We start from the raw sequence: 19,516 nt of genomic DNA, 5'->3' as shown, positions 1-19,516 counted from the left end.
AGAACCTAACCAACCTAATGATTTTGACCTTCTCATTGCCCTCAGAAAAGGAACCAGAACTTGCACACAACACCCTTTGAGCCTTTTCGTGACATATCAAAATCTATCCCCAAAACATAAAACTTTTCACTGTAACTTCCACACAATTCCTATCCCCAAAAATTTGTATGAAGCATTAGGAAACAAAGAGTGGGAGAAAGCTATGAAGGTTGAAATTTGGAAGAAAAAAAAAAACTTGGGAAATTGTGGAATTACCAGAAGGGAAGAAGTCGGTCGGGTGCAGATGGGTGTTTACTGTGAAATATAAGTCAGATAGGTCCATAGAAAGATTTAAAGCATGTTTGGTAGCAAAGGGTTATACACAAAGCTATGGAATTGATTATTTGGAGACTTTTGCCCATGTGGCAAAATGAATACAGTGAGAATGTTATTATCATTGGCTGCAGCTTTTAATTGGAACCTACAACAATTTGATGTAAAAAATGCCTTTTTACATGGAGACTTGGATGAGGAGATCTATATGGAGGTGCCACCTGGTTTTGAAAGCAAGAAGGGAAGGGTGTGCAGACTGAAGAAGGCACTCTATGGATTAAAGCAATCACCTCGTGCATGGTTTGGAAGATTTACAAAGGTTATGATCAAGCTAGGGTATCGACAAAGTCAAGGAGACCATATACCTTGTTCATACGACACTCAGAAACAGGAAAGGTGACAGCATTATTGGTTTATGTTGATGGCATCATAGTAACAGGTGATGATTCAGAGGAGCTACAAAATTTGAAGAGATGTTTACTCAAGGAATTTGACATCAAAGAGCTTGGGAAATTAAAGTATTTTTTGGGAATTGAAATGGCACACTCAAAACAAGGAATCTTTATTTCCCAACAAAAATATATGTTTGATTTGCTGAAGGAAACGGGAAAATTAGGGTGTAAACCAGTGGCTACACCAATTGAATATAATCATAGATTGTGCAATGCTCCAGAAGACTCTGTGGTAGATAAAGGCTTGTATCAAAGGCTTGTAGGGAAATTGATTTACTTGTCCTATACAAGGCCGGACATTGCATTTGCTATAAGTGTTGTTAGCCAAATTATACATGATCCTAGAGAAATGCATCTTCAAGATGTCAACAGGATTCTACAATATCTTCAAGGAAGTCCAGGAAAAAGGAATACTATTCAAAAGAGGAGGAGACATGGTTTTAGAGGCTTATACTAATGCAGACTATGCTGGTTCATTAGTAGATCGAAGGTCAAGTTCTGGATATTGCACTTTTTTAGGAGGAAATCTGGTGACTTGGAGGAGTAAAAAACAAAATGTAGTAGTTAGATCAAGTGCAGAATCCGAGTTTAGATCTATGGCTATGGGAGTTTGTGAGTTGTAATGGTTAAAGATAATCCTTGATGATTTGAAGATAAGATAGGAAGGACCTATGAGACTATATTGTGACAATAAATCAGCAATAAGTATAGCTCTTAATCTTGTACAACATGATCGCACTAAGCATATTGAGGTAGATAGACATTTCAATAAGGAGAAATTAGATAGCGGACTCATTTGTACGCCATTTGTATCTACAAAAGATCAGGTGGCCGATGTTTTAACAAAAGGACTGCCAAATAATGTGTTTCAAGATCTAATAAGCAAGCTAGGAATGGAAGATATCCATTCACCCGCTTGAGGGGGAGTGTTGGCTGATAGAGGATATTCTCCATATCAAGATTTGATCCCTTAAGATCTTAAAAATAATTGTTGTAATCTAGAATATCTTTTGCTTCTTTTTAGTAAAATATATGATTTTATAGAATCCCAGATTTCATGGGATCTAGGTCATTCTGTTCCACAATCTCCCATGTATATAAAGTCTTGTATATGACATAGAAAGATATGAATAAAATTATTCAACTATCTTATTCCACATTGTGCATATCAACTCAGGGTAAGGATTGAGAGTCAAGGCTATGTTATACTTGTGATTAGAATTGTATGTTATCTATTTTGTTAGGTGGTGGTTACTAGGTCAGGTTAATGACCGAGAGTCAAATGCATAGTTTGAATGTTGGGACTAGCTATGGTTGTTCAGTGTTTAGAACATATTTGATAAGGGGGATTCGGGTCATGATGGCTAAGTTGGTCTAAGGCGCCAGTTTGAGGTACTGGTCCGAAAGGGTCAGGGTGTTGGCATGAGAACTTGAGGGAGGGTAGTAGGTTGGTTAACAAAGTTAGTAGTGGTCTTGTTTCGAGAAATCTTATTGTGATAAAAGGGTTAGGTTATGATCTGATATTAGGATGGTTAATGGTATGACAGGTAGGAATGAAAAGCCTTAGGGTGGTAACGCTTAGAAAGCCTAAGGGTATTATAACAGGTAGGCTTGGGAAGCCTTAGGGTGGTATATCAAATAGGCTGGAGAAGCCTTAGGGTGGTATCACAAGTAGGCTTGGGAAGCCTCAGAGTGGTATATCAGGGAGGCTTAGGAAGCCTTAAGGTGGCAGAACAAGTAGGCTTGGGAATCCTTAGAATGGTAAAAGGGTCGAATGTTTAATGATAAAGTTGGCAGTGGAAGGAGGTAGGAAGTTCGAATCAAAGTATATTAGTTTATGGGCATTATACCTGGATGGTAAAAGCAAGTGGATAGAGACTTGGGGTGGTGTAACTTTCATATTGCATGTTCCCTTCTGAGTATCTACTTTATATTATGTGGTAGGTTCAGGTCGACCAATAATGCCTACCAGTATGTGTTGTTTGTATATGTGTTGTTTGTACTGATACCACTCTTGCTATGCCACTTGGCATAGTCTGGTTGCAGGAATTCAGTGACGTTTCATAGGTGAAGACGATGATAATCTCCACTTCTACTCCTCTTTCATTATGGTGGGAGTTGTGTCTTATTTCTTTTATAAATTGTACTGTTAGAAGCTCTTGTACCTGTTTAGACTAGTCCTTGAAGAATGTTAGTGTGTTCTTTTGCAAATAACCTTAAAAGTAGTTCATAATTGCATAGGGCGTTAGATTATGTTTTATTTATTTTTCGCATGGCCTAATTTAAATTGGGGGAAAGGTTTTTCTTTATCTAGGTGTTAGAGTAGGTGCCCCCACACGGCCCGATGGGTTGGGTCATGACAACTACAAACTTCAAAAGTCACTTCCTTTGTAACAGACAAAAATCCGTTGTTCCTTTTGATAATCCACTACTTCTCCTTTTTCTCCCTTTCCCTTTTTCATTTGAGAATTCCACTTAATTGTCTTTTTCTTGTTCCCATAGTTCCATTATGTTTCCAACACTTAATTCTTTAGATTTGGGTAGAACATGGGGTTTCTCTGGAAAATATATCTTTTGTGGTTTTCTTTGTTTCCAAGTTCATAGTTTTCCTATGGGGTAAGGGTTGCCTATCAAAATTATGGGTCTGAAATCTTTTAACTCCTTTGATTCTTTCTTCTTTGGTATCAAGGATATATATGCGGCATTGTAGCTTTTCTCAAAATTCCATGTGTACGGAAATTATGCATTGTGTCCATGATGTCTTGTTTCACTACTTCCCATCATTTGATGAAAAAACCAAGAACGAAACCATCAGAGTCGGGGACTTTATCAATTACACATCTTCATACATGCAAAGACCTCTTTCTCATAAAAAAAAATTCATTGTAAGGCCTCATTTTCCTCTTCATAAATGATTGGGTTGTCAACGAGATTGCAGGAAGGTCTCCAGTTTACTATTTTTGTGTACAACTTCGGGTAGAAATCAGTAATTTCCTTCTTGATTTGTGTAGGCTCTTCCGTTGTTTTCCCTTGTATCTTCGATTAACTAGTGTTGGTTTTTTATGAAACTGGTAACATTTGTATTTATATTAGTACTTAGGTAATACTGGAAGAACCATATTTACAATAGAAGAAGGTTAAAAAAAAACCTTCCAAAATAAACCCTCAGGGGTTGGCCTGCTGGCAATTGACTTGAGCCTTGGGGTTTGCTCCCTTTCAAGGTCTCAAGTTCGAAACCCACTAGGTGCAAACAATTTCTGAGGGCCATCGGACTGGGTAAAACCTGAATTAACCGTGGTGCACTTGCGGGAAACTCCTTGCCGAGGNAAAAAAAACCTTCCAAAATAATGATCCTAACTCTAGATGGACCCTAAAACATGTAGAATTGACTCAATCACATAAGGGTAAATATTTGTACACCAAAAGCAGAACAACAAATACATTCAAGTTTAATCTCATGCACATTGCTGATCCTGTTTTCAAAAATCTGTCATTACCCTCTCCCAAAGACTCCCCCAAATGCAGGCAGGAATAATCCTCCATTTATCTCTGTTCCTAGCTCAAAATACAGCTTCCTCCCAACTAAAAAAGGATCATCAAATCTTACTCGGCATTATCAATGAGATGCCTCTAAGATTGAGGAAAATTTGCCACAGTTGGTTAGTGACATTATGATACCAATCTACCTCTCAAGACGTACTTCAGAAGAAAATATCAACAAAAGAATAAAGAGTTGAATTCTGGACAAACAACTGCTATAGTTGTTCCCTTGATTTGCTACAGCAGTTGGTCTAGCAGTTATTATTCCTAGTTTGTAGTTAAACAGTGTCAGTCTTATCTTGTATGTTCTCTATATATATGTAATTAGGATTAGTTATTTGTATTATGTAATTAATAATCAAAACTACTATTTACTGGAGTCTTGACCTGTCCATACGGACAACTTTATTGGTATAATTGTATTTAAGATACTTGCACAAACTATTGCCAGTAAATCTACTTGCTTTGTTCTATTTCTTTGGCTCTGTACTTCTGGTTACTATCAGTTTTGGTATCAGAGCATATCAATCCAACATGGTCAATACCAGATTGTCTAATTCCCAAGAAGGCGTTCCCAATGTTGAATCTCTTGCCCAACAATTATCTGCCGTAGCATCAAAGTTAAATACGATTGACTCCTTGGCAGCAGATGTTGCAACATTGAAAGCTCAGACTAGTTGCACTCGACAACAAGAATCCAGTCACAGAAACCGTAATAGAGGAAAGTCTGTTTAACAAGAAGAGGAAGAAGACATTGATAGTCCATCTTGGCCAAAAAATCCTCCTCGATGGCCATACACAAAGATGGAATTCCCTAGATTTGGAGGGGCGATTCCAGAGGATGAATTTTGAAAGCAGAAAAATATTTCTGCTACTATCAAACTCAAGAGAAACATAAAGTTGACATCGCAGCGATGTATTTGGAAGGGGATGCTCTGGATCTCTTCTCTTGGATAAATCGTGACCGAACTTTGCTTTATTGGGAAGAACATATTAAAGCATTGCAGAAAAATTATGGTCCTGCAGAGTTTCAAAATCCCGACGAGCACCTTTGTAACATTCAGACAAGGGAATCGTCAAGAATTTGCAAAATGTTCATCTAGGGTTACAAATTGGCCAAATCATTGTCTTTTAGGCGTGTTCTTGAATAGGTTGAAAGAGGAACTTAAATGTGATGTTAGGATTCACAAACCTAGAACAGTTTACACGGCTATGAGTATGGCACTTGAATTTGAAAATAAATTAGGNTTTGCAAAATGTTCATCTAGGGTTACAAATTGGCCAGATCATTGTCTTTTAGGCGTGTTCTTGAATAGGTTGAAAGAGGAACTTAAATCTGATGTTAGGATTCACAAACCTAGAACAGTTTACACGGCTATGAGTATGGCACTTGAATTTGAAAATAAATTAGGCCCAACTCGCAGCAATAGAGTGCCTAATTGGACCCCAAACAATAAACCCATGATACAAAATCCATTAAATTCTTTTAGAAACACCCAAAACAATTCTTCATCTGCAAATCACAATTTACGCAGCAGTGTTTCTTCCAACCCAGCCACTTCACAATCTCTTCAAACGTGAGCATGGGATACCGAGAGGAGAAATCTTATGGCACAAGGACTTTGCTTTCGTTGCCATGAGAAATTTGCACCCAGTCATAGATGCAAATCTACAAAATTCTCTCATGGAGATTACCGGAGAAGGTCAATTGGAAGAGGTTGACAAGGTCAATGCATTAGTTGGTGATAACCCTCAAGAAACTGACCTTGCTGAAATTTCCTTCCATGCCATTTTTGGACAATCAGTTGGTGCTACAATGAAGCTTCAAGGTGAGATCAACAATAAAAAGGTTTTAATACTTGTGGATAGTGGTTCCACACATAATTTTGTGTCTGATTCCATTATGGAGGAGCATAATTTACAAGTAGAAATAGTTCCAACATTTGGTGTGCAAATAGGGAATGGGGGACATCATACGCTGCAATAAAGTTTGTCGGAATCTTCAAATTCAATTGACGGGCATTACTATCACTCAAGATTACTACCCTTTTTTGCAATTGGAGGGGCTGATTTGGTTTTTGGTATCAAATGGTTAGCTTCTCTCAATACGATTCAAGCTAACTGGAAGGATATGTTCATAATTTTCAATTGACAAGAGAAGCGTTACAAATTGCAAGGCGTGAGATCGACAGATTCAGCCACGGCTTCACTCCAATATTTTAACATGGTATCAGAAATTCCAGGTTATCCAATCCAAACCTTTTTAGATGAATTCCAGTTTGTGTTTTCTGTTCCAACATCTCTTCCACCATTTAGAGCACATTCTCATGCTATTCCTCTGTTACCAAATTCTAAACCTCTAAACATCATACCTTATTGTTACCCACATGGTCAAAAAACTGAAATTGAGAACCAAGTTGCAGCTTTATTAGAATATAGTTTCATTCGCCCTAGTTCAAGTCCCTTTGCTAGTCCAATTTTGCTAGTTAAAAAGAAAGTTAACTCTTGGCGGTTTTGTGTGGATTACCGTAGCCTAAACAAAATCATTGTCCCGGACAAATATCCCATTCCAAATATCGATGAGTTGTTAGATGAATTACATGGGGCCACAATTTTTTCAAAAATTGATCTTCGTTCAGGATACCATCAAATTCGTGTCCAACCTGATGATGTCTATAAAACTGCCTTTCGCACACATTCAGGCCGTTATGAGTTTCACATAATGCCTTTTGGACTCACCAATGCGCCATCCTCATTTCAAGGCGCCATGAATGATCTTTTCAGGCCATACCTTTGAAAATTTGTCTTAGAGTTCTTTGACGATATTCTAATCTATAGTCCTGACCCTCAAACACACCAACAACACCTACAAACAGTCCTCCATCTTCTTTCTGTCAATTCTTTTTTTGCTAATCCAAAGAAATGTTTATTTGGTCAACACCAAGTTGGTTTTCTGGGTCATGTGATTTCTCAAGATGGAGTAGCCATGGATTCTGAAAAAATATCTACCGTGCTGGAATGGCATGTTCCAAAGAATGTCAAGGAACTTCGCGGTTTCTTAGGTCTCACAGATTATTGTAGGCGCTTTGTTAAGAACTATGGGATCATTACTCGTCCTTTAACAGAATTGACCAAGAAAGATGTTTTTACCTGGCATGACAAAGTAGAGCAGATTTTCCAAAATCTTAAAGAGGATCTTGACATCAGAACCAATGCTTCATCTTCCAGATTTCACTCAACAGTTTACAGTTGAGTGTGATGCTCCATCTGATGGAGTTGGGGCTATTTTACTGCAACAGTGTCATCCAGTAGCCTATTTCAGTAAGGGATTGTCCTTTTCTAGTCGCATTAAATCTACTTATGATCGTGAATTGTTGGCTTTGGTCCTTGCATTGCAAAAATGGAAGCATTATCTTTTGGGTCGGCATTTCATTGTCACTACTGACCATTGTAGCCTAAAGCATCAGCGGGTGACTACTGTTGAACAACAACGCTTGTTATTTAAATTATTGCCTTTTGATTTCTATTGTCTATAAGTCAGGAAGTGAAAACAACGGAGTTGATGCCTTATCTCATCGCCCTCAACATGCTGATTTTTTTTCTTTGGTGACGCCTATTCCATTAGATTTCAGTGATTTGATAGAAGCAATTGAAGTTGATCCATATACTAAGTAGATTCGAGATGAACTTTCTTCTGATCCGTCAATTCATCCTGATTTCTCGTTGTCTACTAACCATCTTTACTACAAATCTCGGCTGGTTATTCTTGATTATCCTGAACTCAAAGCCAAGATTTTAGCAGTCCCATGATTCTCCAACAGGAGGGCACGGAGGTTACTTGAAAACTCTCAAAAGGGTAGCTGCAATTTTTTCTGGCCTTGTTTGAAGAATGATGTTAAGTCGTTTGTCCAGAATTGTTTGATATGCCAGCAACATAAATATGAAATATTAGCTCCAGCTGGTCTCTTACAACCTTTACCCGTTCCTAACAGAATTTGGGAGGATATTTCCCTTCATTTAATTGTTGGGCTTCCTCCTTCTAATGGCTTTGATACTATTCTTGTGGTGGTTGACAGGTTTAGCAAATATAGCCATTTTCTTGCTTTATCTCATCCCTTTACTGCTAAAACAGTGACTAGGGTTTTCTGTAAGGAAATTGTCAGGTTGCATGGTTTACCTCGCTCCATTCTTTCAGATCGTGATGTTGTCTTCACAAGTATTTTTTGGCAGGAACTTTTTCGCCTTAGTCGCACTCGTCTCCATATGGGTACTTCCTATCATCCCCAATCTGACGGTCAACCAGAGGTGGTCAATCAATGCCTTGAAACTTACTTACGTTGTTTTGCTCATGACAAGCCCAAATCATGGCTTCAATATCTATCTTGGGCAGAATATTCTTTCAACAGTGGATACCATTCTTCAGCCAACATGACTCCTTTCCATATTGTGTATGGGAGAGAACCACCACTCTTGCATCCCTTTGTTCATGGAGGAACTAAAATTGCTAAACTTGAACAGCAGCTCGTGGAACGAGATCAAATGTTAGAGGTACTACGCTCCAATCTCATGAAGGCCCAATCCAAAATGAAGTTTCAAGTTGATTCCAAGCGGCGTGACTTGTCTTTTAATGTGGGTGATGCTGTTTTCCTTCGTTTGCGACCTTATCGGCAGAAGAGTTTAGCCAAATGTCTTAATGAGAAGCTTTCACCTCGATATTTTGGACCATACAAAATTGTTCGCCGAGTTGGTCCTGTTTCTTATGAATTGCAGCTTCCTGAAACATACAAGGTATATCCTATTTTTCATGTCTCATTGCTTCGTCCAGCTCGTGGTTGTACTGATATTGCTTCCCCTCCACCCTTACCACTATCGGGTGAATTGAATTGATGGTGGAACCTGAAAAAGTTTTATTGCATCGTTGGGTGAAAGAGTCAGGAGTGCCAACTCTGGAATTACTTATTCAATGGAGGCGTCGACCTGTTGAAGAGGCTAGTTGGGAAGAATATGACTTGCTTGCTGTTCAATTTCCTTTGTTCTGCCTTGAGGACAAGGCATCTTTTTTCTTTTTCTTTTTTTTTTGGGGGGGGTGCATTGATACCAACCAACCTCTCAAAACGAACTTTAGAAGAAAATATCGACAAAAGAATAAAGAGTTGAATTCTGGATGAACAACTGCTACAGCAGTTGTCTAGCAACTGTTCCCTTGACTTGCTACAGCAGTTGGTCTAGCCGTTATTATTCCTAGTTTGTAGTTTATAGTGTTGGTCTTATCCTTTTATGTTCTCTATATATATGTAATTAGGGTTAGTTATTTGTATTATGTAATTAAGAATCAAAACTACTATTTTCTAGAGTCATGTCCCTCTCCATACGGACAACTTTATTGGTTTAATTGTGTTTAAGATACTTGCACAAACTATTGCCAGTAAATCTACTTGCTTTGTTCTATTCCTTCAGTTCTGTACTTCTGGTTACTATCACATTACAGTGTAGGTAGATGTCTAACTGTCTCAGCATCCTTTCCATATAAAGGACATATGTTGCACAGTGGAATTCCCCACTTTGTCACATTGTCGGGAGTCAAAACAGCCTCTTTAATAAAAAGTCAAGTGGAACATGCCACTTTGTGTGGCACTTTGGCTTTCCATATGTGCTTCCAAGCCCACTTAATAATTTGAGCTAGGGTTTGGTTTGTCAGCGTGTATCCCTCTTTCACCTTATATATGCCCTTGCTATGCCCATTCCACCAGAAGCAATCCTCTCCTCTCTGTAGTCCTTGAAAGTTCTCCAACAACTTGTACAATTCCGTCCCCAATCATTTAAATGTTTTCTGAAGACCACATACCAGCCTAGTTGTGTCCACATTTCAGCAATTGTAGAAGAAAAATGTCAGGGAATAAGCCTAGTAAACTATCAGGACCCATCCATTTGTCTAAAAAAACGAGTCTTGTTGCCATTGTGAACCTTGATAGTAGATTGACTTTTAAGGAATGGCCAGAAGAGCTGACGGATCTCCAAAGACTAACACCATAAGGGGTAGTGACTTCTTTAGTTGCCCAATTGTCCAGCTCCCCATTATTTGTTCTTTATGACATTACACCATAAAGCTTGAGCCTTCTGTGGGTAGATCCATAGCATTGCACCTTAAGAGCTTTGCTCTGGCACTTAAGGTTCTTGATGCCTAATCCACCTTGCCTTTTGCTTCTGTTAATATTCTTCCATTTGACCAGGTGGTAGCCTTTCTTCTCCTTGTTGCCTTGCCACAGAAAACGTCCCCTGATTTTATTCAACCTTTGAACCACTTCCTGAGGTATATGAAGTAGGAACAACATGTGAGTTGGTAGAGCATCTCGGACAGAGTTTATCAAAGTTAGTCTACCTCCCAGTGAAAAATATTGTGATCTCCATCTAGAAAATTCTCCAAAACTGGGTTCCAGATATCTATGGATCATGACTTTGCTCCAAGATATATAGATGGCAATCTGCCCACCACTCCTCCCAGAATCTGTGATAGGTGCTCCATATTGGAGACCAAATTAATTGGAAAAAGGTAACTCTTATACCAGTTTATATGTAGACCAGAAATGGCTTCAAAATATACCAATATCAACCTCAGTATTGACAAGTTTCATCAGCATATCGAAGATGGGTGATCTCTGAACTGCTCTCACTGTCTTTGGCAACTTCAAATCCCTGCATCCATCTTCCCATTTTAGCAATATTTAACATATTTTGTAGACCCTCCATTGCTATGATCCCCCTGTCTAATCCCTCTATGTACACTGAAGGTAATTCAGTGAGATAACGGGGAAGGTCAAATCCTCCACAATCAAAGGAGAGACATAGCATAATCTGGGAGGATTTATGTCAGTCTAAAAAAGAATGGCCACAAGAATACAGTTCTGACCATGAGCTAATGGCAAATGCAACTCAGGCACACCACCAAATATTTTGTTTTTAGAATGAAAAAGGAAAATCTTTTGGTGGTGCAAGTGGCATTAGCTGACCAGTAAAAGTTAATTTTCCAAGTAATATTTCTCTTTCACATGTACATTATATAGATATAATGCCAGTCTTGAAATTAACAGGTTGAAGATAGGATTAGCAGACCTAAGTATTGATGACTCATGAGAGAGTCACATTGTCTCTTGTTTCTCTCAGATTTTTTCTATTTCAAGATTGCCTCACTTATTTAGGAATGCCTCTTGGAGACGGTACTAGATCTACTGCTTTTGGGTTTCTGTCCATTCTCAACTGCCTGTAAGCCTCGTCTCCAGTCTCTAATATGAAATAATGGAAGTTTCATCCACCAGCGAATCATTATGTTATATCCGATAAGAATTCTGAATTAATATCACTGAATATTTTTGAAAATGGTAATTGTTGTAATATCACTGAATATATTTTTTGATAAAGTAATACCACTGAATATTTCTTTATCATTTGCGAGAGCTGTTTTAGCATCGTATGGATAAATTCTCAAGTAACTTTGTCCACCTAGTGTTTTTTTGTCTCCGCTAAGTTTTGAAGCTGAAACCTCAGGGTTCTCAACCACTTCCTGTAATTCTTTGTTCAGGAATTTCAAGAAGCTTTGGTAAGAACTGGACTGAGAGTTGGAAGTATTTATGATTTTTGATCTTTTGCCTTTCCTACTCTACATTAGAAGGCAGCTCTCCAACTTCTTCTATCAAATTTCTGGCATCGTTTATTTATTTATTTATTTATTTATTTTTATAAGAAAGAAATGCCAAGTTTCTTGCTTTATCTAAACAGGACTCTGTTTTTGGTGGTCAAAACCCAAGCAGGAAGGATTATCCAGAGGAAAATTGAAGGTGCATATCATATATAACTTTCTCAAACATTAATATTTCCTTGTTATTATACGCCAAAAAGAAAAGGAAAGAGAGGCAAGAAAAAGATATAAACAAAAAGAGATATACTTACTTCTAACATCCAACAGTAACAAGTAACAACTACTGTTAATTTGCAGTACTTGAATCTTGTAGCCAAAGCATTTTTTCCATCAATTAGAGAATTTATTCGCACGGAATTATGGTATGGGATCATAGAGACAAACATGTAATAAGATCTATAGAGAAGTAAGATATCAAGTAGAAAAATACTAAGCGTTACTACGTACTTTAACGTGCTGAGAAAATACATGACTGAAAATAAGGGAAAAATGGCATTTTACCGAAGGGAAACTTAGCCATATAGCACAAACCATACTTGAACCAAGATTATAATTAACAATACAAGTAAATCGAGGAATCAAGAGTTCATCACCTAATGCAACCCCACTCACCTGTTCCAGTTGTTCCTGTAGACGCTTAAGGACGCGCTTGATTACAGATATAACTGCTACTTCACGAATCTGATCCCAGTAGGTTGACCCAATTTTAGGGGAATTACCAGGGTAAATCTCTGACAACATAATTTGTGCCTGCATGCACCCAAGTTGAATTGTAACCATAACAGGATAAGCTCTTAATTTCAACTAGACACAGGAATGTGGAGAACACGGGAATATAAATGTTTATTCATTTCAATAGAGGTAGATATCAAAGACTAGCTAGAGATTGAGTCGACATCCAGGCCTCCAGTTGGGGCAGAAGCCTTTATACATGAGTCTTAACAATCCACACAGAACTAGTTTTTTGCATTCTTAGTATAAAAGGATCACCCACATAATCTTAGTCAGAAGGAATCTTAATGACTGGGAAATTGTATTCCTAGTCTAAAACTGCACTACACTACTGAGGGCTACCATCTCAGATATCAGGAGTTTTCAAGACTTGTTTATCTCTTTTAAAAGGAAACGTAGATTGATGGTTACTTACACATGCTTCAACACGCCCCACCCCCCCTGTTTTACCCCAAACCCGACCACTCCAACTGGGATTTACATCCCAGAGGAGTCTTCTCCATAAAAAGATGATATCCTAACCTCATTAGTCCCCACCCCTCCCCACCCCTTCCGTTTATCTGAGCTTGGAAGACCATTTGGAACGGCAAAGCACCTTGCAAGGTCAAATATTTTGTTCGGATTGTGGCTAATGGAAAATGCATCATCCTTGATAACTTATGAGGGAGAGAGCACCCATTTTCGTAATAGATGCATTTTTTGTGAGGAAGAAGCAGAAGAAATCAACCATCTCTTCATCCATTGCAAAATCTCTAGTCAACTGTGGAATTTGGTATTCAACATTTTGGTATTAATTGGTGTATGACGAGATCTTTTTCGGAGTTTCTGCCTGCATGGCAAAGAAATGGAATTACTAAACCACTCCTTCCCATCTGGTACAACATTCCTGCAGCCATATGTCGGGTTAATTGGAAGAATGGAACACTAGAATTTTTGAAGACCAGAATGATATTGTACTTCAACTCAATAAAACTCGACTTTCTGATTTGAGTACATTCCATGTAATGCCACACATCAATAAAATTTACCTTACTAAAAAGGATCACCTAACTAAGATCTAATATTTCCAGTGCGTAATCCCATAAAGTGAGGCCTGGGGAGGGTAGATTGTACACAGACCTTAAACCTACCTTGGATAGAGAGGTTGTATCTGCTAGACCCTCGGCTCGATAATAAAGTGATTAGAGGAGAAAAATAACAAAGAGCTATAACAAAATAAGATAAAAAACTAAGCACTGGAGAGTTGCATTTGAAAATATGAGAATTAATAAGAGAAAATAGTCAAATGACCCCCCAACCTATTACCGGATTCTCAACTACACAATTATACTTCATGGAGGTCCTATGACCACCACCCCCGAAACCATTTAAAAGTGAAATTAATTATGTCCTAAAACGTCATAACCAATCATGTGTCGTGTGGTGAAACACATGCGCTTGACATGAATATTTCACCATTTATTCGCTTTTTAAAAAAAAATTATCTCCAACAAAAAATTTCATTACTGTCAAAAAGGTTGTGGCTAGAACTACACTCGCCAAGATGAACACCCATCTCTAACCTGGCTCCATCATTGAACCATGGCCCTGATACCATGTGAGAAATATAGGAAAAAAATATTATTGAATTATAGTTGTCTACATTATTAGAGAGAGACCCTATTTATAGACACTACAATAGACACCTTTTCCAACTAGGACACTGCAATACAATCATTTTCTAAGTAGGACATTATATATTATTCCTATTACTATTACTATTACTATTCCTATTTCTATTCCAAGTAGGATTGTATATACCTATTACTATTCTAACAAAAGGAATGAGATGTTATGAAGGAAAGGTTAGTAGCTCACAAATGATCAAGATGAGATGTCTTAGTCTTTTGTATTTTTGGTGTAAGCAAGATTTAGTGGGGGAAGTAGATAGCTTAGTGGAGTTTATAGGCCAATTGTAAATTTTTGAAAGTTTGTTTTGGATTTTGAGAATGAAGGCACCCCCTGGAGGCTGAGTTATCAAAGGTGCGCTTAAGCCCTGAAGCGAGGCTCAAAACGTGTTGAGCGCTTCGCCTCGCTTTATGTGTGCTTCAGTGTCGTCATCAAGGTTCTAAGACAAACTTTTCCTTGTCAGTGAGCCTCTTATGAAGAAGTGACACTAAACAATTGATATTTCATTTTATCATAATCTTTTTTCATCTTCTTTGGTCATACATTTGTCATTCATGTTTATAATTATTAGTCTTGAACTAAACATATACATTTGTAATTTTTTCTCCCTTTGCTACTTTTTTCATTAAAAGCCCACACTTTATTTGCGCTTTGCGCTTAAAGCCCCTACGAACCTTAGAGCTTTTTTGCGCTTTTCGCCTTTGATAACACTGCCTGGGCGTTTGTAAATCCCTCCTCATCAGCTTCTTGATGAGTTCTTTTGTGTGAATACAAAGTTACCTATTTCAAAAAATAAAAAGATAAAGGATCACCAGACAACATGAGTCATTGGTGAATCGGGTTATGTCCACTTGGAAAGATACTTTATAATCATCATGGATTAGCAAGGAGGTCAACCCCAACCAAGAAATAAGAAACAGCAAAGACATAGAAATGATGACCAAACTAGAATAAAAGCAATCGTAGAACTGAAATGAATTGTACTATGCAATACTAAGCACAGTTGTGGTACATACCTGACTTAAAAGCTTACAGGATATGCTTGAAGATTTTGCAGAAGTTGCAGCTATATCAATGCACAGGAGAATCTTAAAAGAAAAGGCAAACATATCAGCATACAACTTCATCCATGAAAAACGAGTAGGCATGATGACATGCATAAAAACATGAAAATGGGGGGAAAGAGACCGAGAAGAGGGACAGGATGTCTTACAGCTGGTAGAGGACCTAGCTGAGCACGTAAAGAAGAGAAATCCAATTCTTGGACCGGAGAGGTTCCATCAGCAGCACGGCAAACAGCATCTTCAACCTTACAAAAAAAGTGACAAACATATTTTTAAAATGTCTACAAGTTGAAAGTTGTCTCAATTACGCATAAAATAAATCCACTTAGTTGACAACCATCCTCATTCAACAAACACACTAACACCATGACAAAATTAAATAGGATTATCTGAGCGGAGGATTGTATCAAAACAAATGTTTCTGCAATTGAAGATAAAATAGGAAGTCTTGATATTGTAAAGAATCCTTATTGAATTGATATTTATCCACATTGGTCAGTAGTTTACCGGAGTGTTGTTGCAGTTAATATTACAGCTGCTTCTGGAACCATATGAAGCACTAGTCATGATAAATAAAAATGTATTTTCTATACCAACTTAAGTTTTTAGATGAGATGGTCACACAACTCAACTTTGGTATCCGGGCAAAGCAAAAGTCGTGAGTTCGAGTCTCACTGCTACCCAATGTATAAAAGAATTTCCACATGCATGAACCATTAAATAAAACTAGGTCGCAGGTGAGGCGGCGTGTTGAAGACATAATTAAACAAACAAAATTGTGCACTCTCTAACAAAAAATAGATAAGATGACTACACATTTTAACACCCATCACCCATTATCCAAGTTGAAAAGCATAGTCAATCCTTTTAACTCTGAACTTCAGGATCTTAAAAGATTCCCACCACATGAAGAGCATATCATATCAAGAATCTTAAGCTCACAGAACTGATAAGTCCCTGTTCATTATTTTTTTAAACAAAAGAAGACTGGTGATAAATAATTCATGCAGATTATTGAAATTGAGTGAAAGCATCACTTCCTGGATTCACATCAGATCCGGCATGGAAAAACTTTTAAAAAATAAAGAAATGTCAGATCCTTGGAATCCAACATGGGAAACTTATGATACATGTACACTGTTGTTGGTCACAAAAGAATATGTAGTCCTGAAACAACTGAACCGAAACTAGCATAGATCAATTCTCTTTAGCATTTGTCAGTAAAATACCTGACATCTTGAAAGAATGGGCCTAAAAGTAGCGGAGCAGATATTGAGCATTCATATAGCCAACCAACTAGTTTAGAATTGAAGTGCTTTTTCTGTGGTTGTAATGGCTGTCAAATAATAATGATGATGACAGTGATAACAATAATTGAACTGTGTAATCACCTCATCTAACCGTTAAAGCCATTAGAGAGGGTACACTTCCATTAAACTACATTTCCAATGCCTCCTAATTCTTTTCATAGGCCAAGTACATGGCGGTTCTTTTTTGTGAAAGGTGGCAGCGATAATAAACTAAACTGTGATTAGCTCATCTAAAAGATTAAGTTATTAGGGAACTCATACATGCTCAAAAAATTTATAAAACATAAGTAGTCTTCTAATCTTAATAAAATTGTTTTCTCTCTTCAAAGGCTCGTTATTTCTCTCTGTATGTAATACACTAGGTGGGCACTATCTTTAAAGCATATTCCAAAGAAAAAAAGACACCGGAGCCCCCTTAAACCTATGCAATCGAAAACTTTTAATTTTTGGTGCAAAGGAAAACAGCTTAAAGAAAGCACAATATTGCAAGAATCAAATTCTGAATGGGTCCTTGTACTGTAAACTGCTATAACATTGTTGGAGAATAACCTGCTTGACAGATACAGAAACCTTCGGATCTCATAATCACAAATTGGTCAATTTAGCATCAGTTTTAGTAAGGTGGTCTTAAAAGGAAGCCCAGCATCAACTTGCTTAAAAAAAAATTATAATCCTTGTGTCCGAGTCAACTTACGTGCACCTCGACTAATTCCACGAGATACCTACTATCTCCCACCAGCACAGATACCGGATAACTCTATTGGCCAAGGCTTGGACAGATTGGAAGATCACCTACTATTTTTTGCCTCGGCCAGGAATAATTTATCATGAGACCTCATTATTCTCAACTCACTTCATTGATGACTATGCCAACATGAGACCTCATTATTCTCAACTCACTTCATTGATGACTATGCCAACACCCTTGGGTGTTCAACTTGCTTAATTAACACAAACATTTTGGGGAGACATTAGAAAATATGTGTAAAAGACATAGAAGTTCTGCACAGAATATCAATTTACAGACACACAATCAGCAGATAAGGAACATACAGATGCTCTTCCAAAGGCGCTATCTACCCATTCAGCTAGCTCTAGTGTAGCTTTGTCTTCTGGAGGCAAAGAGAAGCGGTTGACAGCCTCTTCTCCAATATCATACTTTGCCTTTTGCATACAGCTGCATTAACGCAATAGAAAAGATATTGCTTGAATTAAAAATTGGCCGAATATCTATTGGTAGTAAGAGTGCAGATTAATGGGTAGTTTGATAACCTAATGTAACACTTAAACATATAGTTTTGATTTACACATACTACCGGAATGCAATGGAATCAAAGTTGTGATGCATCAGATATCTACCATGTAACTCTTTCCTCAGGGGAAGAACTAAAGTTCTCCTTACAAGATTGGCAGAAACCAATAGCTTTGATCCAGACCCCGAAATTTCTTAAGAACCACTGTATATGTTTAACCCCGTAGACTATCTTAAGTAAAATCAAGATCTATAAACTCAAAATCCTAAGTCCACTTTTGTCTTTCCTAGGACTGCTAAATGCTATAATGAATTTTAAGAAGCAAACTATTCCAATACCTGAATTTGGAATACCCACTTAACTTGGGTTCTAAATGTAATGATAATGGCAAAATGACATGTCAAAGAATCTAAATATCTAACTCAAAACATTAAATAAGGTTTCGTTCTATAACACTAACCTCCCTTGGGGTTTATAATATTACGCCTAATTCCCTTATTTTGATATCTATATCACAATCTGACTAATTTGCCATATCCTTTTGTTAATTTTGTAAACATTCTTTTTAAAGAATTCCATTAGTAAAAACACAATACATAGACTTATTATCATTTGGGAATATACCTTTATATTGCAAGAATATGGTTTTTTTTCTTGCAATAGTTGTATATCTATTTCATAGATGAAACTATCAAGTATCAATCTGGCATTTTCACGTTTTTGCAAGACTGTGCAAGCAGGAATGTAAATGGCCCCTAGGTCGGTGGGACTTCAACCTCATCTCCTTCGTTTTAATCCCAAATTTTCGCCCAAAAACCAGAGAAAATCAGAAATAAAACCCAGAGACTCTCCATGGATGTTGATGTTCTTAGCTCGGAAGCTTAACGAAAGTTTCTCTACGTAGTGAGCATCGTTGTGGTATAATTTACCCCATCGATTATGTGGTGTATCTCAGTAGGTGTTGTGGCAGCATGGTTTTAGCTGTGTATTGAGTTTGTGGCAATGTTTCAAGTGTGTTTAACTGGTAAGAACCATCTTTTAGCGGTTTACAGCTACCTTAGACCCCGAATAGTAATTTACGGTGGAAATTTGTACCGATTGTCGGATTGTCGTAGTAATTCTTGTTCTTGTTTGTCGATTGAGCTTACCACTGTAGTAGTGTCGTGGGTGTGCGGGTAGAGATGAGCTTACAGCGTGGAATCATCAAAAAAAAGGTATGTTAGGCTATTTCCTTCTTTCAACATGTTCCCTTAAAGCTTAGGAAAAATATTGAGATGTAGTGATTACATATGGGGCTAGAGCATTACCAATAAGGGTATATTTATTGGATTGTATCTATCAAGTTTATACGGGTCCTGGTAGGTTGTATCGTTTGTTTTTTGTACTTGTCGAGCTTATAGGGGACCGGGTAGGTTATTGTTGATTATTTTTTGTATGATTAGATTCAGGGGCAGGTCAGTTCACACAGATTATTTTTGACTCGCCTACCTGG

The 19,516-nt window shown here is 37.6% G+C and overlaps 1 protein-coding gene across 2 annotated transcripts in view; it reads right to left on the bottom strand.

Moving 5' to 3' along the window:
* LOC125843251 (uncharacterized) overlaps window positions 1–19,516 on the bottom strand; it is a 78,167-nt gene that overhangs the window by 39,160 nt on the left and 19,491 nt on the right. For both annotated transcript variants that reach the window (XM_049522461.1, XM_049522462.1), the window contains 4 exons: window positions 17,825–17,948; window positions 15,611–15,706; window positions 15,414–15,485; window positions 12,610–12,747 (listed from right to left, as the gene is read on the bottom strand). In XM_049522461.1, the coding sequence (XP_049378418.1) occupies window positions 12,610–12,747; window positions 15,414–15,485; window positions 15,611–15,706; window positions 17,825–17,948 (430 nt within the window). The remainder of the gene's footprint in view (window positions 1–12,609; window positions 12,748–15,413; window positions 15,486–15,610; window positions 15,707–17,824; window positions 17,949–19,516) is intronic.

The sequence above is a fragment of the Solanum stenotomum genome, chromosome 10 (genome assembly GCF_019186545.1).
Source record: "Solanum stenotomum isolate F172 chromosome 10, ASM1918654v1, whole genome shotgun sequence".
Classification (NCBI taxonomy): domain Eukaryota; kingdom Viridiplantae; phylum Streptophyta; class Magnoliopsida; order Solanales; family Solanaceae; genus Solanum; species Solanum stenotomum.
This window is presented reverse-complemented; position numbering and strand designations above follow the sequence as displayed.